General features: G+C 37.1%; 1 protein-coding gene across 1 annotated transcript in view; it reads left to right on the forward strand.

Moving 5' to 3' along the window:
• The window catches only part of NETO1 (neuropilin and tolloid like 1), a 65652-nt gene extending 55570 nt beyond the window's left edge, over positions 1-10082 (forward strand). The window contains exons 8-10 of the mRNA XM_068396836.1: positions 5771-5884; positions 8304-8862; positions 10022-10082. Of these exons, the coding sequence (XP_068252937.1) occupies positions 5771-5884; positions 8304-8862; positions 10022-10082 (734 nt within the window). The remainder of the gene's footprint in view (positions 1-5770; positions 5885-8303; positions 8863-10021) is intronic.
• The last annotated feature ends 15686 nt before the right edge of the window (positions 10083-25768 follow it).

Below are 25768 nucleotides of genomic sequence, written 5' to 3' on the forward strand. Positions count from 1 at the left end.
TATATTATTTTATATAAATTATAGTTTTACATAAAAATAATTATCAGTTCAAATCTTAACTGGAAAAAGAACATTTAATAATATTTTTTCTTTAATTGGTGATTTTATTTAAATTATAGAGTTTTCGAGTCCAACAACTTATCAAAGACTTAAAGTTATTAAAAAATATCAGATTGAGTTATACGTATAGTTCTAATTTGCTCACTTTTGTTATAATCATGATAATAATTCACCGTGCTGAATATGCTATATCTCACTTATTTCTAGGCCAGTACCTTGGCAGAGCTTGACTCAGGGCAGCTTTAGGACACAGGAGAAATAACATAACTGTGTGTTTCCAGCTGTTACTTTTAATCTAATTATGAAGCCATCTTTTCAGAGAGTCACAGAAAGGCTGAGGTTGGAAGGGACTCCAGGATATGGTCTAGTCCAATCCTCCTGCTCAGCTACAGCAGGTTGTTCAGGGCTGTGTCCAGCGGGTTTTGAATATCTTCAATGATGGAAACTCCATAACTTCTCTGGGAAACTAGCTCCTACACAGTGTTTGACCAGCCTCAAAGTAAAAGTTTGTTCTCGCATTTAAGGGATTTTTTTGTATTTCATTTAGTGCACATTGCTTCATGTCCTGTCACTGGGCACCACTGATAAGAGCCTGGCTTCTCCAGCCTATTGATACCCATCTGTACAGCCATTCAACCACTTGGTCTATCAACCAGTCCTCCCAGTTTTGCATTGCCTGCAAACTTGCTGAGCATACACTCTGTTCCATCGTCCAGGATACTAAAGAAGAGGTTAAAGAGTATTGGCCTCAGTACCGACCCATGGGGTACATCACTACTGACCGGCCTCCAGCTGGACTTCATGCTACTGATCACAACTTTTTGAGCTTGGCAGTTCAGCCAGTTTCAGTCTGACTCACTGTCCATTTATCTAGCCCATATTCATCAGTTTTGTATATGAGGATGTTATGAGAAACAGGCTTGAAAGCACATCCAGTGCTCTAGCCTCACTTACCAAGCCAGTCATCCACTGGTGGAAACCTGTCATGTTGGTCAAGCATGATTTCCCTTTCATAAGTCCCTGCAGACTTCACTCTTCTTGTCCTTTACATGTTCGGAAATGGTTTTCAGTACTATTTGCTCTTTTACTTTCCCAGCGATCGAGATGAGGCTGACTGACCTGTAGCTCTTAGAATTCTCCTTCTCGTCTTTCTCAAAGATGGGGGGACATTTGCTTTCTTCCAGTCCTCAGAAACCTCCCCCAGTCATGAAGACCTTCCAGAGATAATCAAGAGTGGCCTTACAATGACATTAGCCACTACTGGAAACAGCCCATCAGGACCCATGGTCTCATGTCTCTTCAGTTTGTTTAAATGTTCCCTAACCTGATCCTCCTCCACTGAGGGTAAGGCTTCCTTGCTCCAGGCTTTCTCCCTCATCTCAAGTGCTTGGAAGTCCAAAAGGCAAATTCCACTAAAAAAGATGGAGGAAAAGGCGACATTTAGTACCTCAGCCTTTTCCATGTCTTTTGTCACCAAGTCCCCTACACCATTCAGCATCGCACCTACACTTTCCTCATCTTTCTTTGGCAGCTGACATACTTGTAGAAGTCCTTCTTGTTGCTCTTTACAGCCCTCACCAGATTCAACTCCAGGTGGGCTTCAGCTTTGCTAACTGTATCATTGCATCTTTGGTCAGTGCCCCTATATTTCTGTTGGGATCATCTCAATCTGCTGCCGCTTCTTGTACATGTCCTTTTTATGTTTGAGTTTTGTCAGGAGCTCATTGTTCATCTGTGCAGGCTGCTACCTTCATTTGATTTTCTGCTTGTCCAGATAGACAACTATTGCACTTGGAGGAGGTGATCTTACAGAATCAACTAAGTCTCCTGGATCCCTTATCTTTCCAGGACCACCTCCCATGGCATTCTTTCAAGCAGACCCCTCAACAATGAAATTTTGCTCTCCTGAGGCCCAGGGTTGTGATCCTGTTTTTTGCCTTATTCCCTCTTCACAGTACCCTGAAGTCCACCATCTCATGATCACTGCAGCCAGGGTTGCATCTGACATTCACATCCCCAACTATTTCTTGCTTGTTTATAAAAGTATGAGGCCCAGTAGAGCTCCCCTCCTCAACTCTTTGATTACCTGTATCAGGAAGTTATCATCAATGCGCTCTGGAAACCTTCTGGATTGCTTGTGCCCTGCTGTGTTGCCCTCCACAGATATTAGGTGATTAAAATCCCCCATAAGGACCAGGGCCTGTGAACGTGAGGCTTCTTCTACCTGTCTGAAGAAGGTTTCATCTACTTCTTGTCCCCGATCAGGTAGTCCGTAGCAGATGAACACCTACTACCGTATTGGTAGCTGTGGGCTGACTAATCCTGACCCAAAAACTCTCACTTGTCTCATTGCTCAACCCAAGGCAGGGCTTTGTGCATTTCCGCTGCTCTCTCATATGAAGGGTATTTATACAGTCATGGGGAAGACTGTACATTGATAGAGTAGGGCTTCTACTGGGTGAAGAGTTTTGTGTTACTTTATCTAGTTGAATATAATGATAGCAGTAACTTCCTTTTTTGAAAACATCCACAATCTTTCCTCATGTTTAAATGTTTACCCATTGAGGCATTGACATAGATGACGTTCAAGACTTAGGTTAAGCTGCCACATACCTTGTCTGCTTGATTCTACTCCCATTCTGGGTTCTGTAACAGCTTCAGGAAAGCATCAAGACCAGATCCATCTTGCTGTAGAAGAATCCCGTTTACTACCTGTTCATTTATTTTTTTTGCTATCACTAGAATGTTCTTGATGCAGCATCCCAAGACCCCTTTGCTGTGCCTCTTCAAGGGCAAAAAACCTAATTCCTCCAATGTACAATGGGACTGACAAGTTTTCAGCTTCCCTTGATGCTTTCATCCATTCCAACAAAAAGCCTTCATTAGACTGGGGAAAATATATTGATTTCTTTTCCAGCTTAACCACTACAGGTTCAAGGGACCACAGAGAGGACTTGACTATACTAATTTTATAAACTTGAACAAGAGGGGCCTGTTTGTCATTAGATTTGGGAATCTTACATTTGGATTTCTCTCATGCTAAGTTTGCTACACTTACTCTGAAATTTCTCTGCCTCACTATTCATCTGGTTTTGACATCTATTCACATACCATCTCTTTCCTCCATAGAGCAACAGCACAATTTAGGAAAACTGAAATTTTCTTTCTTTTTTCTTCTTTTCTCTTGCCTTTCATTTCCAGATCTCCCTGCCATCAGTTTGCGTAGTTATCCCTTCTTCTTAAATCTATAAAAAAGTCTTTTGTACTGCTCTTATTTTTTCCTTCTTATTTCTGAAACATTTCCTAATATTTTTCATTTGATATAAAATCTCTTGTCATTCCTTTCAGTGTAGAATTTCTTAAGTGTCATCTATTTCTGATGTGCAGTTCTCTCTTCCTCTTCCTTTAACTTCATTTACTACCTTCCTCTAGTTCCTCCTTGTCTGCTTACCACCACTATACTTCTAAATTCCTTTATTTGTGCCTTCCCCAACTGACCTTCCTTCCCTTAAATTGTTTTATATTCTTTTCGGGGCTGTTTTTCCACTACTAATCCCTTCTTTGCTGTTGCATTCAGGATTAAATAAGACTGATTTTAAAGTGGCAAGAGCAAGTCATAGACATTTAAGAAGTTCTGCCTGCTCAGACATAGCACTCTGTCCTCACCACTTCACTTCTAAGGCCTTTCATGCCACTCTGCATGTTTTTTTTGTGTTTTGGTGGGGTTTTTTTTCCTCCTTTATGGATTTACTATCATAAACTTTCTTAATGCTGCACTTCCTTTTTTTCCCTTGTTCCCCTGTCACTCCTTGTGCTTTTTCCATTTGCCATTTGGGTCTTCTTTTCTTGTGCATTTCCTACTTACTACCATGTATTTTGAATGGCTGGCTACCTAGGTCTTTTTAGGTTTCTTTTTCATAAATTCGCTCTCTGTTTCACTTTTTTGTTTAGAAGAGGCAGTGAGACTCTTTCTGTGTGTTCTGTGCCTTGCCCAGCAACAGGGATTGCAGGTAGAATGTGAAAGGATGACAGTGCCTCTGGCTGGTCCCCTATATGATGTGTCACATCATGATGTGACATGATATCTTCCAGGCTCAGCCCTCACTGCCCAAATTACAGCACCAGATAGATAAGGACTGTCCCAAAGCACCCTCCCTTGCTAATATGTACATGTGCTGTTCTGCTCTTTCTATCCAGTTTAAAGTAAAATCCTTCCTGTGCCAAACTTATCACCTGAACAGGGTCACTGCAGCTTAGGATATGGTATACCAGCTGATCTGTCTTCTGCATTGGCTAAGAGATATATTATACATATATTGATATATCTGAGTGGATGGTTGTGTATTTGGGGATGTGTACAAATTTTGATGGCATTTACTATTTGTTTAACAGACCATAACTGCTCTGAAGAAGCCATTATAGTCAGTTATGGATATCTGAACTTAAGCACTTATTGAAAAGTGGATTTCTTTACATGATATATGGAGTCATTAAGTTCTACAATAAAATCCTTTGTATTGTCCTTCGTTAGCAAACCACTGAAGCAGTTGTCTGCTCTGAGCCAGTCTCTGCACTATGCATATATGTTGTCATAGGAACTGCTTTTATAGTTGCAGAGAAGAAAAGTTGCCATGAAGCATCAAATTCTAAGTATCAATAATGTGAGCATCATAACTTCTTTCTGATTAGGTTATTTTTTAACTTTCCCTTAAAAATAATTGTAATAATTCTTTTGGTTTGTTTGAGCTAAAAAAAATACATAAACTGTTCATTTTTACTGTTTTAACACTGATAAAATTTATACTCTTTTTCTAAATGGAGAAAGATCTGGTTTCGTTTTAATAAAAGAAATACGAGGAGTAATTTATCTTTACTATGTTACGTAATTTTGGAGTAGTATCTTTACAACCCCCAAACCTAAAGATCTCCCAAGACTTGATTATGTAGCACAGTTTAGCAGCCTGTACAATTCCTTCTAATGGCCTCCAAGCTTATTCTTCACAGTAATAGTATATGGCCTTCAGTAAAGCCTTCATCCTGCAGCTTTAATCTACATGATTCTTCTAGACAGTGGGCTTCAGGGACACTGAAGACTGCTGGTTTTTTTAATCTTCACACTTGTGACCAAAGGGGTACATTTTTACTGTAGCCTTTCTTATGACAAAAAAGTTTTAAAAATATTTTTTTTTTTCTCTGTGGATAAATGTTCAGGCACTGTTGATATGGGCATTAAAATACATACCTTCTTTGAGTCACACAAGTTTTCTTATGAAACTGGAGTCTCAGCAATGAACTTTAAAACAAATTATTTCCCATACACTGGATCTGGCTGGGATACAATTAATTTTTTTCATAGCAGCCCATAGGGTGCTCTGTTTTGGATCTGTGGTTAAAATTGTTGATAACACATCAATGACCCCCCACCAGTGTATGGGAGGCCAACTCACTACAGCCATGAGAGTCAGACTATAAGACTCTCTTAGACAGTCCATCTCTCTTAGAGAGAACTGAAAATCTCTTGCCACAGAAAAATAAACAGTGTGTGACTTGAGTGCTCTCAATGCTGCATGTTGAATATTAAATATGCTCAAGGAACCTGCGTTGTATAGCTTTTTCCTGTTACAGATTACATGAGCACCCCTAGATGTATTTGTTGCAGACAGATGAATGATTTACTAGTTAATATTAGCTTTTTCTCTCTTGTTTTTAGCCCCTTGTGAAGCCAACACGTTCTTTTGCCACAGTAATATGTGTATTAATAATACATTGGTCTGCAATGGACTCCAGAACTGTGTGTATCCTTGGGATGAAAACCACTGCAAAGGTAATGTGTAGAGCTCAAAATGTCAAGTCATTTAGACTACGTGGGATACAGCATATTATCCTTAGTTTCTTGTTAAGTATGTGCCAGATGGGTCAAACGCAGGAAGAGTAATTCAGGGAGAGCGTACATCAAGCAATAGAGAAAATGAAGAGAGGTAAAAAATACCAATGGATATTACTTTCAGTTTTTGCATTTCTTTTGCTTGGTGTTGATTTGTGTTGGTTATGTCCTTCTGGTTGGTTATGTCCTTCTGGCAGGCTTTCTCATCACTTGGTCTCTGTTTCCCATACAATCTAAAATGTAATTAAAAGTCATATTTTGGTTCCTTTGACATAGTTACCTTTGTAGTGAAGTAACATATGGGTGGCAGGTGTCTTTTAGTTGCATGCCATGCCCATAATAGCCCAGGTGGGCTAAAAATCCATGGTGATGTGGAATTAACACTGTAAGAAAGCAAGAAAATCTACCTATAATCAAGCGAAATTGAAGAGCAAGGAATAAGCACAGGAAACCCAAAGGCTGGACTCGATGCTCCCAGTCTCTTCCAACCTAGTTGATTCTGTGATTCTGTGAAATCAGGCACAATGTCTATTTCATAGGTAGGGACTAATGTTTCTAACCAGGTGCTGACAATATTGTTCTGTGTTTCTGGAAAAAAAAAAAAAAATTAGCATCTGTGTTGCTTTCAGGGAAAAGAGCTTAACCAACTTACGTTGCAGTCTACGGAAACAGTTCACTTCCCTCCCGCCCCCACCCCACTACTGCAGATTTGTTCCTGGAAGCATGGGATATGCCAAATTTAGGAACCAATCAAGAAAAAATTCAGAATGAGGTGGATTAGCAGTCAACCCATAAGTCTGCTGAAGCCTGTAAAATCCTGACAAGCAGTGCAATAGGGTAAAACACAAATGAAAACATACTTCAAAAGAACACAGCAAAACTGTGGAATGGAATAATGCACAGCAAAATGGAACCAGCAAAATGGAATAATATTCTTCAGAGAAACTAAACATACAATTGGAAAATAATTATCTTTTCTCTACTTCTTCACCACAAAGGGAAACAGAAAATCTTCCCCACTCTTTAATTTCCAGAATGATTTTCATCTTTCATTTGCCAAGTATCATTTTATTGGGTCTTGTGTGTTTATCCTCTCTTGTTTTTTTGACTAGAAAAAGGAGGTTTTCTGATTCCAGCAAAAAGGTTGTTTGCTGCTGTGTTGCTTTTTCTAACTCTGCTACTTCCCCAGAGTCTGTGTCAGTCAGTTAGAGAAACCCCAGGTGAATCTACAAGAGTAGGCAATGGGGAGTACTGAAAAGTTCATTTTTGGTATCTAGATTATGAAGAGATGGATGTTATTGTTTTGGTGTCAATAACTTTCATTTCAAAGGCTTTTTATTAAGTTCTTTGATATGTTTTATGTTGCCAGGAAAAATTACACTAAACTGGGTGTTGGAACTTAATCACATTTGTCAAGTCTTGCTATGCCTGTGAGAAACTGATGCAAATGCTTTCAGCTTGAATTTCTGCAAAGCTTAGTCACTGTCTCGTGTGCCTGCAGCCATTTGAAAGCAAATCACACAGAAATATACACAACAATAGGGTGAAACTGTTTTTATTATCTTACTGAGTATTTTCTAGTTTTCTTCATTCACAACGCTGGATTTGCTGGCTAACTTCCTAGAGGCCCCTGGGTAAAGGATAGTAGGTAGGATCAGCTTTCAGATTTTTATGGGTGTTTAGAAAGTTGTGGTAATTAAAAGGTCAGGAACAAAAGAAATAACTTGCACACTTTTTTTTTTCTTTTCTGAAACCTCAGTTTGAATAACTTTTCTATTTTCTCCTGATTTAGCTTTTCATTGAATACTGTCAAGTGTCCTAGTCAGCTCATAAATACTGGGACTTCACTGAAGTTCCCAATGCAATGAATAATTTCTTTTTAAATTCTGTAAAGTCTTGCTCTTCCATTGGTCCTGATGTCCTAGTTGCATATATTTACTGGAAAAGACAGAAAATAATGAAGAGAACATCTGTAACAGTCTTGGGGGCTTTAGCAGGCAAATGGAGTTCAGAGGTGACATTAAAGCCATCTGCTTGTTATGGTGGTTGCTTTTTATAAAAAACGTAAATAATTAATCTAGTTAAGCTTATAATATACCCTGAATAAGTCACTTTCTAAGTGAATAGGCATGCAGAGGACCTGTGTGATGGCTTTCATGAATACCTGATTTCTTCCTTTTTTCTTTTTGTCAGTGAAATTGATTAAGTGAACTCAGACATAGACTAGGCTCAGCTTTGCAGTAACCTGTGAAAACATGGGTTTTTTTATTCTTGTTTTTATTCTAAAAACAACCATGGTTGTTTTTATTCTTGAACTGTGATTAACAATGTGCTTTTTTTTTTTTCTCCTATCACACAGAAAAAAGAAAATCTAACCTATTGGACCAACTTACCAATACCAGTGGGACTATAATTGGGGTGACTTCTTGCATTGTGATCATCCTCATTGCTATCTCTGTCATAGTACAGATCAAGCAGCCCCGTAAAAAATTTGTCCAAAAGAAAACAGACTTTGATCAAACAGTGTTCCAGGAGGTGTTTGAGCCTCCTCATTATGAGTTATGCACCCTCAGAGGGACAGGAACTACAGCTGACCTTGCTGATGTTGCAGATGACTTTGAAAATTATCATAAACTGCGGAGATCATCTTCAAAATGCATTCATGACCATCACTGTGGATCACAAGCGTCTAGTATTAAGGGCAGCCGTAGTAACCTCAGCACAAGAGATGCTCCTGTCTTGACAGAGATACAACCCCAGCCTGTAAAACCACTCATTCAGCCCATGAACAGGAGAAATATCCTTGTCATGAAGCATAGCTACTCACAAGATGCTGCAGATGCGTGTGAGATAGACGAAATTGAAGAGGTACCAACCACAAGTCACAGGCTGTCCAGACATGATAAAGCTGTTCAGCGGTCAGTATCAATAGATTTTTGATGAAGACTATTGTGTAAGGACTTGATTGACCAAGCATATTCACTCTTCATTCAGTAAAGACATATTTTTCTTTCTTCTTTATTTACTGTTTAAATTTCTGTTTCCTGATAGCACATACCATTATATTTTCTCTCTCTTCCCGTCTCTCTTTCTCTCATGTCTGCTCCTGTTTCCTGAAGGATCCTGTACCTCAGTTTTACATTTCTACTTTATATCTTTCTTTTTCTTTTACTGTTTTACACATACCCACATGCATACACACACAGGTCAACAGAGAACAGGTAAAATCTTTAAAAACCAAAGAAGATTTTGTGTGAATCTAGTTTTTGAAAGAGCCATGTACATGTGGTTTCCTTGTAACTGAGGTGGCCTTGAGTATCATCCACTGTTGGTCTAACATCTCTAAATCAATACACCAATAAATAAAAAATACATGTATCCATTTTGATGCATGGCACAATAATGAGAAACAATCCTAGAGTAAGGAAGACCCTTTTCTCATGAAACATTATCTTTTATATAACGAATGACAATATTTGCAAAACTTTACTGTATCTGTTCCATTATTAATCACAGTATCTTGGCTTGTTGTATTAACATTTATATATCAACTAGAACATGAGACAGCATAGTGAATAGAGAATACTCATATATTTACATATAAGAATGCAGTTAAAAGGAATCTTTCCAATCAATAAAAAAGTAAAGTCAAGCATGATATTTTTAATAGAAGATTTATTTCTACTGTACATTGCACTTTGAATGACTGTAAACATGAATGATGAAAAATTTACAAGTAAAAGAAAAAGAAAAGCAGAAACATTTATGAACCATTTATTTGAAAAAGAACACTGAACCTTTTTATATATACTTGTGTTTTCTCTTGCATGCATTATTTATACACTTCTTGTGACTGTTTACATGCCCTCCCTGTTTTCTTTCCACATTAAGGCATTTCTGACTCTTAAACGTATAAGTTATTTGATTATTTTAATCTAATTGCATGCCAACGTAAATTACTTCATCAATATTGATCAGATTGTCAAGGTGTACTGTTTATTGAGTATCTATATGCATATATTTCTTTTTTTCTATGCAAACATTATTATTTTGAATGAAATAGCCATAACATTCCAGGTTCTGCCTCATTGGGTCTCTAAGCAAACATGAGTCTGAGTACAACACAACTAGGGTCTAAGAGACAAACTTGAGGTAAGTAAACGTACCTATACAACAATTGAACCATCTGTTGCTTTCCATTTTATTTGTTATATTGCTAAAATGCATGTTAATTCTCAAGTTATATGTCATCTTGTACGGAGAGAGCCAGGTTTGAATACTGAGAAAACTGAAATTCAGATGACTATTTGGCATTGTAAACTAAGCAAAATCTATTAATTCCTTATTCTTGACAGTACTATAATCATCCCCTAGCTAAATATAATCTTCATTCCAAACACATTATAAAGACAGATGCTTTGCATGGCTCTGGTGTTTCATTTATTTTTTTATTTATGGAAACAAAATTCAGAGTGTCAGCATGTGAAATAGTATGTAAAACTTGGCAATCTAACCCAAGACAGGAAGATGTGGAACTATCGGTTTTCAGTTCATTTTATTCATACAACATTGTGAAGTGTCTGGGGAAAGGGTATGTGATAGTACTGAAAAATTTAGAGATCCTGTAGCACATATGTTACTATTTGCAAATTAAACTTCCTTTTTTGAGACTTTTCCTAGGCTTTTCATTTTGTATAATTTGATATCAACACTTAATTTCGTTAAACTTAATCTCAGATATTTATAATGACATTATAGATAGCTGCTAGTCTGACAATTTTTATATGTATATGTGTGTATATATATAAACATAGATATGTGTATATACATGTTTATATGTGTATATATGTATACAGCGATTTTACTGAGAAAGAATCCATTAATGCTTTTACTGATTCTACATAGTTTAGGCAAATATTTGTCTGTATTTTTCCTCACAGAGAAAACATATTTTAACTTTGTTTTGCTTTCAGACAAGTATTCATGCAGCCATGTAAACTCTGAATGGACAAATCTATAGTGAATTATTTCAGCTGTCTCAAAGAGAGAGTGGACGTGTTTCCAATTTCATTTCATTGCCTTTATCCAAACCTAAGAAGTACTGACATATCTTACTTCCTTAGCAAGATATTCCCACTGCACAATATGATGCTTCTTTGGCAATTTGATTGCTGGCCACCAAGTGCTCCTTAGTTTTTAAATACATTTGGAGGTTTGCTGCAAACTCGAAGAAGAAATTAGGTCCTAACTGAGACTGTCCTTTTTTTTTTAAATCTTAGTTTTATTTCGGTTCATATGTTTTATGTCTGTTATTTACTTGCTTGTTGTGTGATATGTGGAAGAAGATTTACATTGAACTTTTGTTATATGTACGTTGTTTTCATTATATAGACTGCTTGAGAATAGTGCGCTCCTGGGTGATTTTGAACATGCTACACTGAAATGTGAGACTATCGTCCTTGGAAACACCAGCTAGAGGTTTTATGGACTCTGACCAGCTATTCTCATATCATGACAAAATTCAGCAGTGTTGAGTAAAATTATTAGAAGGCAATAAGACTTTCGTTATTATTCTTATTCGTCATTTCTCTTTTTCTTTTTCTCTCTTCTTTTCATTGCAAGTTAAATTCCCAATTTCAGGAACAACTTACTGAAATCAAGTATTTAGCCATTCATAATTTACTGAAATCAGGTATTTAGCCATTCATAATCACTTCAGTAGAAATGTTTGTTGGATAAGCATCTAGCAATATGACTGAATTTGACATTGAGAAAATAATCTGCATGTATGTTACTGAATATTTGAGTTGGCAAATATGCCTTTATTAGATACATTGTACAAAGCATGCATTCACAATTATTGCTGTTACTGTTCCATTTCTGTGTCATAATGCTTGCTACTTGTAACTTTTTATATAAAGATACATAAAACAATGTATAATAATTTCTTACCTTGAGTTTAATGGCAATATTTTCTTTTACCAAATTTACAAATCTTGTGTGATTTGGGAGATTAAGCTAAAAATGTAGCTTCTAGGAACTTGAAACCCAGCTACACCAGAGAATCAGATGTCTCTCATCCCTCACTTATTGAAAAGCAAAATACATTAATTTCTCAGGATTTAAATGACTTAATAACACATAAAATTGATCACCTAATTTAATTTAAAAGATTTGTGATAACCTTTGTGTTCAGTTCCGTATTCTTAACTATTTTATTTCCATGGCAATTATTACGAAGCTTGCTTCAGTGTAGCAGAGTAGCAGATTTTTATCAGTTATACAAATGCTATGGTTGGGCTCCAATTTTTGGAGATACAGATATAAACCCCTTCCTTGTGCAAGATAAAATTATATTCATAGTTCAAGCTATAAATATTAGTAACCAACACCAAAATAAAACCTGAGAGGTTAAGTTATTAAGGAATTATTGTAGGCTGAAAAACCACAATTATGTAAAGTTGAAAACCCCCTCATTTAAGAACTCAATAACCATGCATAAAATAATAGTTTCATTATCTATTTAAAATTCTATCTTCCAAATTCTGTTTCAAAACAAATCCTAGTTCCTTCTTAAACATATTGTGTCATTCATGGTTGTTAGGTTTTTCTGTATAAAAATTTTGCTAGTTTTATTGAAAAAGTGTGAAGAATTCCACAGATCTTCCCAAAGTATAAATAGATGGGAAAAGAGAAAACTTGATAGACTGACATAAAAAATAAGGTGATCTATATCAGCTATTTAAATATATAGTACATAATTTACATAATAAAACATACAGGAAATCTGATTTCTACAAAACAATTTCTACAAATATGATTTAGGAATGACATGAGAAAAAGGGTCTCAGTTATTTTGCCTCCTTTTTTGTACACCATATTTGTAATTTATTTTATATAATTTGATTGTCGCTTAATTAATTTATTATCACAGATTAGCTGCAAAAACCAGTCCTCCCTCCTCTGCAGTCATTGAGAGTCATTGAGTCATCTCTCAGTTACATGGATCTTTAACATGCACTAATAGTTCATTTCCAGATCAGTATCTCTTTCCAAGTTCATATACTTTATCACTGTTTTTTTCCTTAATCTTTCCAAGTCCTATCTCATGATCCTTTCTTAAGTATATTATGTTGAGATATTTGCCACATCTATGTTTAAAATGGATGCATCCCTGCATCTATTATAAAATCAAGAAAGAATGAAAGATTCGCTGAAAAAAATGCATATACATGCAAACACATTTATGTGTATTTACAAATATTTCCTAATGGAGATAGCGTACAAATGAATATATAAGAAGAAATCTAAATATGTGAATTTAGGTTTGAATGAATTATATTGGTCACTTAGAAAAATGCTGAAGCCTTGGATTTTAAAGTTGCTATATATGTAAGTGCCTAAATCAAATTGAAACATAGACTAGGTCTAGTCTCTCCTAGAAAAGCACACAATGAAATCTATTTTATGATTTTTCCAGTGAAGTATTGACTGAGAGAACTTAACTGGAGAAGACATGGGTATTAATAATTATGTTGTATGCACATCCTTGCTTTCTTAAAAAAAATCCTAATTGCATCAGGGAAAACGAGTGAGAAACATAAAAACCTGTGTAAATAGAGCAGGTCAAGCAAAGTGTGAATGGTAATGCTTACTTGATCTTGAAACTCCTTTAGAAACATTCTGCCTAATAGATAGGTATACCCTTTAAAAAAACACTATTGTAAGTGACAAAATATGTGTATACTGGGAGAACAGGGTCAAATTATAAAATTATCTATTAAAAAAATAAACAGCAATAAATTCAAACCCAACTAAAATATTATATTAAAAATATTTAATTTTAAGTAGTTATATTCTGTATATAGTCAGTGTAAATAATAGCCAAGTCCACTTTTCTGCACACAGTAAACATAACTTTTTTTTTGTGTCATACAATAATAGGTTATCTTAATGTGATCTATAAAACTTAAAATATTAAAATAAAAAGGGTTGTTGCTGAAAGTAAACAGTTTGCCTTTCCTATGAGTATTTTTGTTATTATAAAGCCACTTTTTTAAAAACAAAGCAGTTCAAGCAAGCTAGTTCAAACAGACAGGTTATTTCAAACAGACAAGCTAGTTCAAGGACCTTCAAGTTCATGCAAGTTCAGTTAGCTGTAAAGAGAATACTCAAACCTGGTATTTGACCACATACTGTAAGTGAAATTTAATCTATTCTATTACACTTTTTCCATTTTATGGAAAGAAGGTTTTGCTTGTTAAATTAACACAGCTACATGTATTCTGTATAGAATATTATATTACTGTAGATTAGCTGAGCTGGTAGTGTTAGCTTCATGCATTTTACCTTATGTTTGCCCTAAGCTAAAACTAAGAATGGTAGTTACTAGATCATTTCGGTTTGACTGGTGCAATGTGTGTGATGTATAGCCATGCTGACAGTACGCTTATTTCTTATATATTTTTTAAAGATGAGGTTTTGTTATCACAGTACACTGCCATATTGTTCATAGTTTTGCTTTCTTTTTTTCTTTCTCCCATTGGTGTAGTGTTATGTATACACTTATCTTTTTAGATGATAGTGTGAGCAACCACTCCCAACCACTTTTCTCTGCCCTGGGAAATACAGCCTTTTCAGTTTGTGAAGTCTTCTGTGCAGCACCATTTAAAAATCCCGGGAAGTCCACTTGTAAACCATCCCAGTGTAAACATTTTCTATCTTCCCAATTCCAAAAAAGCAAGCTCTGAGAAATGTTAGTACCTTACCCTTCTATTTTTCTCCATTTTTATGCTGGAGATAGTCTCTTGAATCTAGCAATGATATAAATAATGTGGGGGAATAAGAGAAAGTAGAAAGGTTTCCTGCTCAAAAGGAATTGCTAGCATCAAAGAAAAAAAAAGGACAAACAAAGAGAAGAAACAGAGAAAGGTATGCTAATTATAAGAAGAGTGTGAAGGATTGTTGCTCATACCCATTCACAAATTTACAGACACATTTAGGACAGATAAATTCCTTAGCCATCAAATAAAAATGTACTGTCCATGTCCAACTCCAAAAGAAAGCTGTAATACCTGTGCTTTATAGAACAGTGTCCTGCAAACAAGAGGTTGGTCTTTGTGTTTTCTTGTCTTCTACTTCATGTGCAATCTCCCTGCTACCACAAAGATATTCCAGCTGAGGGAGCACAGCTGAAAAGCTAAGTGATACAAAGGACAAGACTGCACCATTCAAAACTCTTTTTAACACAGAAGTCTGTATCTGATCTGGAAGTCTCTTATCTCCTCACTCCTGGCTTAACATTTGATGTGAAGTCCTGGACTCATGGCTCCACTGACTTTCCTCATCATTACCTTACCATCATCTCTCTTTACTCTTTGATGATCATTTTGCATCTTTATCATTGCTACCTTTAATTTCTGTCCACAGTGAGTTTGGTTCTGTTCCCTTCTCTCCTCCAAAGTCATTGAAAACGCTGAAATCCTATCAGCTCACTGTGTGACCCTTGCATCCACCTGGCTCTTTCCCATGTATCACTTCAGAGCCATCTTAACCTTACCTTGCCTACAAACAGCAAAATGAAAACATGTGATTGCAGCATATCTTAATTACCTTTAATTTATGCAAGACAACAAAAACTACGAAGATGTATTGGGATGGACTGGAGTATGGGCTTATTAGGGATACAGGATGTGTATTTCAATGACTGTGCATCAGTGTTATTTGGGCCGTCTACTTCTGGGTTGTCATGCCTGCCTCTGCTATAGTCATACCTCAGTGTGCCACAAAGAGAAATTCACCTCCATCCCTTTTCTTCTCCCAGTATTACTTGCACTATTGTCAAACAAAGTTTTGTTTCAAGCGCTTCTATGTTTCCTCCTATGCTGTATTTGTATTAGTGCGTCCCTCCACACAACAGAAATCACTGTCCTAGTCTCCTTCACATGCCTATTAAAACACATTTGAGCTGCATAGCCTGGCAAACATCTGCCAGTGGTGTGGCAGAGCTGTCATCTGCAAGGTAAGAACATCGGCTACCAGGAGAAGCAGGAGTTGCTGCTTTCCCCTGTTTTCTTTCCCAGGAGAAGGAGTTGTGCTGGTCTGCAATCTCCCGACAAAGTCACTATAGGAAAAAAGGAAAGCTGCCATCCCCTTCAAGCAACAAACTAGGAGAGACAGTCTACGCAGCCCATGATAAAAAATGGAAGATTGCTCAGACTTCATTACCAAAGTAACCGGCCTGACCAACACTGTGCAACAGCATTGCATTTCTTCATTCTCAGATAAGGGAAGACTGAAGTACAATCCTTCTTTATCCCAGGGAGCAGGATACCACAACTGTGAGTACTGATTCTGTTCAGGGCTCTGGAAGGACTTAACAGCTGTTTGCATAAATGTAGGCAGACAAGGACTTAATGGGGCCTATAGAGGCAGTCTTGTGCTGCCACATGCAGTGGACAGCTCTGCCATATCTAGTTGCTTAGAACTTTTAAGTTTGCCATTCTTCAGTCTGTCCTCCTCAGCTTCAGTGAGAGACAGTAAATGCACTCAACTGTTTTTAAAATGGTGGCTTCATTGGAAGCCACTTGTCATTTACTTGACATTTACTTGACATTTAGTTTAGTTGGATGTGAAAGGCATCCGTGGCACTTGCTGCAGCTATTGTAAAAAGAAAAATAATAATTTGTAAAAAAAAAAAAAAAAAAATCTGATAGCAGATCCTAGTTACATGTATCTGGTTAAATTAACCATTCAGCTGCATGAACTGCATCAATAAAGGAAGACACCTTCCATCTGAGGTTTTGCTAATAAAACTGCAGGTCCTGATTCATGCTCTATTCACATCATCCCTCTAGATCCTGCTTTTTTTCTGAGTTCAGTGAAAATTTTAATTAGAAAATATGAGTTTGTTGAAAGCAAATGGCTTTCATCATCTTTAGTGAAGCACAGAATACAATTTACATTGGGGAAGGAGAGCTTCATTCCTCATTTCTTGATTAGTGCTAGAGGAGTTTTCAACATCAGTGAAAATATAAGTGAGCTGCTCTTTCCCTTTGTTCAACAAATCAGTGATTCAAAGCAAACTTAGTGCTCCGTACTTAACTGACTCATGTAAGTTAGAAAACGGAGTAAAACAATGAAAGAGAATGCCAGAAATCTAAAGTAAGCATATTTTCCCAATGATCAATGGAGCAATAATGTTTTAACAGTTACAAGACTAACAGCTGAACACTTGGTTACTATACAAACCCAATCCTAACCCCTATTTATGTAACAAATTTCATATTATCATAAAATGAAGTTCAGCTGAGGAATACGAATGATTTTATACTTGTATACCAGTTTAAAATTATAAATCTGACATTTAAAAATCTGTAAGAAAGAGCTGATATCCTTTATTTTGGGACAGACATTTTAAATATAACTTATTTTGCTGGCCAGAAAGAATTATTGTCTTCTTTTTTTTCAGAGCCAAGTCCCTGCATTTTGAGTTTTCCTTGCCAAATGGAAGAAATTTTTAATTCCATCCCAACTTTTTCACTCTTATATCCTACTGACTGTTTTGGTGTGGAAAATCACAGAATCAGAATCACAGAATCACAGAATTAATCAGGTTGGAAGAGACCTCTGGGATCATCGCGTCCAACCATTGCCCTGACACCACCATGTCAACTAGACCATGGCACTAAGTGCCATGTCCAGTCTTTTCTTAAACACATCCAGAGATGGTGACTCCACCACCTCCCTGGGCAGCCCATTCCAATGTCTAATAACCCTTTCTGAGAAGAAATTCTTCCTAATGTCCAACCTGAACCTACCCTGGCAAAGCTTGAGGCTATGTCCTCTTGTCCTATCACTAGTTGCCTGGGAGAAGAGGCTGACTCCCACTTCACTACAACCTCCCTTCAGGTAGTTGTAGACTGCAATAAGGTCACCTCTGAGCCTCCTCTTCTCCAGGCTAAACAACCCCAGCTCCCTCAGCCGTTTCTCATAGGTCATACTCTCCAGACCCTTCACCAGCTTGGTCGCCCTCCTCTGGACTCGCTCCAACACCTCAACATCGTTCTTGAAGTGCGGGGCCCAGAACTGGACACAGTACTCAAGGTGCGGCCTCACCAGTGCCGAGTACAGAGGGACGATCACTTCCCTAGACCGGCTGGCTACACTGTTCTTAATAGAGGCCAGGATGCCATTGGCCTTCTTGGCCACCTGGGCACACTGCTGGCTCATGTTTAGCTGGCTGTCAATCAGCACCCCCAGGCCTTTTTTCTGCCGGGCCGCTTTCTAACCACTCTTCCCCCAGCCTGTAGCGCTGCATGGGGTTGTTATGGCCGAAGTGTAAGACCCGGCACTTGTTCTTGTTGAACCTCATGCCGTTGGTCTCGGCCCATCTATCCAACCTGTCCAGATCCCTCTGTAGGGCCTTCCTACTCTCCAGCAGATCGACACTCCCACCCAGCTTGGTGTCATCTGCAAATTTACTGAGGGTGCACTCAAACCCTATAACACCCATAGCGTGGTTTTATTTGATATTCTGATCATATCTGGCCCCTCTTTAGTAATGAAACAGTACATTACAGCTTTGCCTGCAGGAGAAATTTCTTCAACTGTTATCTAAGTTGCATGGCAACGATCCAATCCCAGAGACTTGTGCTGTCATTTGAGAGTAACTTTAGTGACATAAAGGATCTTGTTAACTTTAAGTGTGTTGGTGGAAAGTCTACACTAATCTAGGCAAACATTGAGTGCTAGTTAGCTAGTAATAACTTAAATCCTCAATTATTAGAAATAATATGAACATGACATCTCGATTTGTTAATATCACCATCACACTTGTAGTTGAAAAAGAGTGATATTAACATTGAAAACTTTTAGTTCACAGCAGAAGGGAACTAAGATAATGTGACATTATTATTACATATGCTAAGCTTTTCAGGTCTGTGATTCTTCTCAAATTCAGACAGAATTCTTAGTTTTACTCCTCCTCTGCTTCTTATAATGCAGACTTTGTACTCTGTATATGTTTATTGGATGAACATCTCTTTTGCATTTCAGTAGCTTATCTTGGTGAGGATTCAAAAAGAAAGCATATTTGCTGTGATAACATACAATATACAGCTTTTTTAAAAAAAGGCTATCAGATGTCGTTAGAGTTTAGCTGAATCACTTAATGTGCTGCTGGATTATTATTATATCCAAGATGCATAAATATAAAAATAGGAAAGTACTCTGGAAGATCTGCATGATTTTGGTTCTCTAAGATTTTATTATTCAACTGGCTTTGATCAAAAGACAGAAATCTCAACAGGCATAAACTTTTATGCAAATCTCAACAAGGAAATAAACTTTATATAGCATAGTTTTAAACACACATCTGTTTGGAGTATATGGAGAAAAGAAAGGGAACATTTAGGAACTTTTTTAATGGTTTGAGAAAATGAGTGGTTCTTCTATCTCAGAATTAGTCAAATAGACTTTGCACAGGCTCCTTTCTGTAGAATCTGCGCATCATGATGAACAAAACATTTAAACAGGAGGTATAAAATGCAATCTTTAAGAAGCAACAGAAGCAGATCATGGTAGTGAAAGTGTTTAGAAGTATGGTATGTGATTCTGAACCTAGTAAATACTACCCTGAAATACTGCAAAACTTAACATCTCCCTTTTGTTTCCTTATGATAAGCATATGGTTTCAAGCTGCTACATACCAAGAGGGTAATATCCAATGAAGTCACTAGGAAACTTCTTTTCTTACTGAGGCTATTGTCTAGTTCCTGAATCAGGATCATGTCATCCAGTCTGTGAGGATGGACTCACCACCCTGTGTTGCTGATGACACTAAACGGGCGGATTATTCAGAGGTGATGCTCTTCGTGACAGACCTGTTGTCTTTTTTGTTAGCACTGCAGATCCCACCTCCAGCTATGATAGTAACAACAGAAGTTAGTAGGTGATGGAGAACCTGGTCTAGTTAAGCCTTAACTATATCTATATCATCTGTATCTGTCTCTATATTTTAGCAGTCAAAGTAGAAATAACAGGGTAGTTAATTTAATTTAAAATACACTCTATCATTCTGTTTGGATTTTCTTTAGCATTCTTGAGACATGTTCATTGATAAACACCTATCCGAAGTATATCTTTTTGAATGCCATGGCTCAAATGACATTTAGCTTGAGCATGAATCTCTGAAGATCTAAATTTTTGTATCCACCCTGCCCCGATATTTATTAACATTTTAAAGCTTTCCAAGCATCTCAGGAACTGTTATCCAGTTTGGAACTGACTTTTGTCAGCGATGAGTACCAGCTGGGTCAGAAGAAAGAAGAAAATCTTTGCATCTGAAGATTGCTAACATATTTTCTCAATGTGAAGAACAACGTGAGTTCTATAGCCACATGGATCCTTCTACTGTTAGGGGAGAAAAAAACTAAAGTTCCAAGTAGTTAGGTTTATGCCATCGTTGTATTTTTGCCATGTGAAAACAATCCTTATTATCCTCAGTTTCAAAGTACTTACAAGAGAAAGTAGAAAGCAAAGGTGGCTGCTAAGAAAAAAAACATCCAAAACCCCAACAGTGGTAAGTAAATAAATCATTGTACACTTGTGCATAAAATCAATGTGCAGCACACCATGGTGTGGAGCCATTTCTGTTCCTTTTAGACAATTTGCAAATCATCTAATGAGTTTATGGGGTTTGTTTTTAGGTACGGATCAGGCTTTGTCTTCTAACATTTTAGTTATGTTTGCTTCATATAGTTCTAAGAATTATGAGCTTTCCACATTCCTAAATACTTTTGAAAGCAGTTAGCCAGACAGTTCCACCTTCCTCTGTTCTATGTATTTTATAGATCATTTAGAAACAGGAACTACGCTATAGAACTCCTGTTGTGACTAGCAAAACATTGCATAGCTATGGCTTCTAGCTAGTACTGTAATCATACCTCGTTGTTTGAAGGGGAAAAATGCAATGATGTAATATAAGGTCACATTAGGGGACCCAATCCACAGAACCCTGGAAAAGGACCTTTTAGTGAAAAGGCAGTGCAAAGTTATTTCTGAGGAGCTTGAATTTGTCCTTTTTTTTCATATTCTGATGTCTAAAATGATAACAAGCATTGTGAAGGAGAAAGGAGAACAAAAACATAATCCAGATTTTTTTCTTTCATGATAATAGTAATGATTTTCTCTATACCTACTGCTTGAGTGATGTATTGTTTAGGGAGAATTCTGTGCTGATACAGGTTTTCAATCAGAACATGTAATGCTGATGCTTATGCAAGCCTCCCCCAAGCTTTTTATTGAAGTTTCATAAAATTAATAAATACAATAAACATGATATGAGAATATTACAGCATTTTGCCTTTGCTGTTTTCAACAGGAAATACAGTTTAGATTAAGAATTTACAGGAAGCTCAAGTTTGAACAAAAGTCATGAATCTCTCCCCCCAGTCGTGCATATAGTGGAGTTTAACGCAAAATAATTTGTAAAAATGTGATGCATATGCTGACATATGCAATCAATTTTCTAATATGGCTTGCTTTCCATCACTTAATATGCGTATCTCCCAGGTGCGTGGATGCCCCATTATGAACACAAGAGGTTATACGTCCCCAGACAGCAATAAGCAGTCATCAACTAGCTGAAAACTGCAAATGTGTCCAAGGTAACGATGCAAGTATTTGGACTGATATTGCACAAAGAAGTTGGACAGAGAAATACAAAGCAAGGCTTTCATCCATTTCCAGAACATTTCATGCTTGGCATTACAAAATGTATTTCAATTGCTATGATGATGAACATAAATTTAAAAGATCTATCAGTTTGCTTTCTGAAGATGCTGGAAGTGCTTTATTCTGGGGGAAAAAAATATGTAGCTAAAATGTCATGATACTTAGAAAACATCTGTTCTACCAGATCATGGCTGAAGAAACTCAACACTTACTTTATTTGTGTTTTGGTATTGGTTTTTACATCTTTCAATCATGCTTAATGTATGTTAAAAGCTGTTAGTCAAAGGTACATAATGTCTCAAAACTGAATCTTGTTTCACAAAGATCTTGGATGGATTGGACACTTACTGGGAAAAATACAACAGAAGCCAAAGGGAACAATGGGTACTTGGCATTTCCCCAAGCCTGTGCCACTGCAGGGAGAGCAGGGAAGGAAACAGCCTTGTCTGAAAAACTTCTAGAGGTTTGTTGGACTCCTTAACCTTATTGTACATCAGAAACCAAAGCACTGTAAATGAAGTCCCTCTTCTGCAAAAGTACTTCTTTTTCTGCCATCAAAAAAGAATATGAGAGGTAGATTGAAGCTGCTTGACATTCTTCTGATTTATTACTAGGTGATTGTTTATCTGGATTAGTTTTCATTAAATAGAATTGGTCTCTCCTTCTGAAAGTGATCAAGCTTAGTCTCCCACTTGAAAGTAAATGGCCTCTAACTACCGGGCCAAGGAGTCAGACTCCCTCACTTCTCTCCCTTCACTTTCCCTCTTGTTCTAACAAATGATTGTCTTTAAATAGAAAAGGAATAGCTCTCACAAGAGTAATTTAACAGAGAACTATGCAAGAACACCTAGAATGTTGCACTTACAGGCAATTAGTTTTAGAATAATTGATTATTTCCATTAAGTTACTTGAATTCACAGCTTTAGGTAACACTATAGAATCATAGAATCATAGAATGGTTTGGGTTGGAAGGGACCTTAAAGATCATCTAGTTCCAACCCCCCTGCCACAGGCAGGGACACCTTTTCACTAGACCAGGTTGCTCAAAGCCTTGTCCGATCTGGCCTTGAACACTGCCAGGGAGGGGGCAGACACAACTTCTCTGGGCAACCTGTTACAGTGTCTCACCACTCCCACAGTAAAGAATTTCTTCCTAATAATCTAATCTAAATCTACCCTCTTTCAGTTTAAAACCATTCCCCCTCATCCTCTCACTACTTGTCCTTGTAAAAAGCCCCTCTCCAGCTTTCCTGCAGACCCCCTTCAGATACTAGAAGGCTGCTATGAGGTCTCCCAGGAGCCTTCTCTTCTCCAGGCTGAAGAGCCCCAACTCTCTCAACCTTCTAGTTGAAGAGAGGTTCTGATGTTGCATCTGTCTTTACATGTTTCAGTTCTGCTATTCCAGTAGAATTTGGAAGCTCCTGCTTCTAAGGGCTGAAAGAAAATCCCTACAGAAGAGGGGTTGTTCCCCAACATATGCCTTAGTCAAGTCTCCATTCTTCCCAGCTCAGTCGCTCTCATAGATGACCAATGTCAAAGAGGTCGCAGCAACGAGTAGCAGCTGGAGGAATGAGACCCTGAGGTGGTGTTGTTGGCAAAGGTAAATGGAGGCCTTTTCCTGGTCTATTATTACTGCTCTTTCACCAGTAACAACCAGTAAGTATTCTTGCATCCAGTAAAAGAGAGTGAAGGTTTCTTTGGGCAGCTCCTCCTTATGTGAATTTACAGCTTATCTGAATTTATACCTTATGTGAACTTACAGCAAGTGCTGACTGGCAGAGGGGACTGTAAGCACAAGTGGATGTGCCTTTTTCCCTCAACTAATTCTGCATTTTTTTTTCAGAGAAATGTTCAGTATTTACTGTGTTTAAATAAAGCTACCTTATCAGCAAGGTGTTTAGACATCTCAGGTTTTAGTGGAGGACAAGTTTTAGACACTTCAGTAGGGCAGTCAGTTTCTATCAGAAAGGTCAGTGTCCAGCATTGTTATTTCAATGAATTCATAGTCAGTTACTTTCCTTATGAGTACTTATTTCTATTGATCCAAGTGAAAACAAACTCAACTACTTGCCTCTGTGACAGATTTCAATAAATCTTTCTTATTTCTTTCTCCTAGAATAGGAAGATGAAGGGAATAATGTAACTTATTTTATCTGAAGTCAGTTCCTAATTCAATTAGAGATTCATCTTGGTCCCATTGAACTCACTGGGCTTTTTGCCACTGACTTTAATAAGGTTAGAATCAGACTCATAACATTCAGTTTCTTATTTCTTCCAGATAACCAATTAAAACATTAAATATCTTAGTGTGAATGCTTCCTTCTCATCTACCTGTCCCTTGATATTGCGTTACTGCTTTTTCTTCTGTCCTTCATTAAGTTTTAATTAAGAGTTCCTTTGTATGTAGGTAAAGGGGGGCTGTTTTATTTTAAAACTGTTCCAGATATGCTTCAGTTTTGATGGTTTCTAGAGACAAAAAATATGATGTGATTTTTTTCTAGTGGAGGCCTAGTCTACCAAATGTTCTTGCCTGAGGATGAATTGGGAAATTAGATGACGAATAAGGGATACGAGAGCAAGCATACACTCTCTTTCTTCTTTTAATTATAAAAAAGGATGCATTTGATTAATAAGAATCCTAGTTTTCATCAAGGCTCTCCAGAGAAAATAAACCTCCTTTCTATTTCACAGAACGTCCATTGTGAAAACAAGATTAATATTACTGATAGTTGGTTTCATTTCTGAAGTCTCATTACATTCTTATCCATTCATTCGTCTTTTTAAACCTGTCAGATCAAGTGCTTATTATTTTACATCAGTGGCGACTAAAAGTAATATCTTTTGATCCAACTCATAGCATTGGTTGCTATGACTGACAATACAAGTGAAAAGAATGTGATACCAGGGACTACAGATTCAGATAAGAGTGTGAAGGAAGAGATGTGGGCAAAACACCTCTAAAAACATGCTTGAATGCTGGTATGTTTTTCCATTAAGAAGGAAGGTATTTACTTGAGTGGTGGAGAGAAGGGAAAGAGAAAGGGAATTATTTGGCTTGATTTTCATTCATATTTGTTCTAGTGATGGTGTACTTGTCGGGTTGCAGTGTATGTACCAGTAGTACTGCCTGGCTAATACTTGAATGACTATACATTGCCCTTCTTTCAGGTACGTGTTTGAAAGTCATAACTTTGATCTAAGTGAAGATTTTGTACTACAGTTACTGACTTAGGCCTTATGTGCAAGGCCAAAAAGATATTAGTTATCTCTTTTCTGTGCAGGTACACATAGCATATTGGTATATGCAAGATGATAGTTGAAGACCTTTGTAGGGCACCTGAAATTAATGAAAATTTAAATTTTTACTTGGATTTAATAACTGTAAGAAGATAGAAGAGGAGAAAGTAAAATCCCACCCAATCTATTGACTCGCCAAGTCAGTAATTTTTTTCTGATGATGTGCAATATAATTAAGTTTACTATTTTTTTTATTATAAAAACATAAATTACATAGTCTAGGATGTTAGATGCATGATAGCAATTCCCTCTCCTTGTATGAATTAAACTGTTGGCTTCTTACAAGGTTTTTTAATGACAAAACTGTCTTGTGAATTCATTATGGCCTTGTTTATTGATTTCTCTAGGCCTCTAGGGAACATTACAGACTGAACTGAAATTTCTGTCTCAGATGTATATTGAAAGACTTCGAACTGCTGAAAACAATCTATTTAATATACAAATACCTTTGTCTAATTGTTGACTTTAAAACTAGCTTAAACAATGTATTGGATGCCATCATGGCATTGACTTTTCCCTCTGTTGAGGGTGTTTGATCATCCTCCTGTACGCTTTAAGTTCCTTGCTGTAGATGTAGGAAGGGCAAGAAAGATTTTTTCTCAATACAGCATTGTGTTGTGAAATCATCTCCAGCACAGCATTTTATCCTGACTAATACTTTCCCCTTCTGTCTGAAAATCAATGCGGAACATTTTCTATGCACTGTACATCCTGGACAACTTCCAGGGTTTAAATTTTGGCCAGTGTCACTGTGAGACTCTAGGGGCAGAAGTTAAACATTTGTTTAGTTAA

Source organism: Nyctibius grandis, chromosome 3 (genome assembly GCF_013368605.1).
Source record: "Nyctibius grandis isolate bNycGra1 chromosome 3, bNycGra1.pri, whole genome shotgun sequence".
NCBI classification, from domain to species: Eukaryota; Metazoa; Chordata; class Aves; order Nyctibiiformes; family Nyctibiidae; genus Nyctibius; species Nyctibius grandis.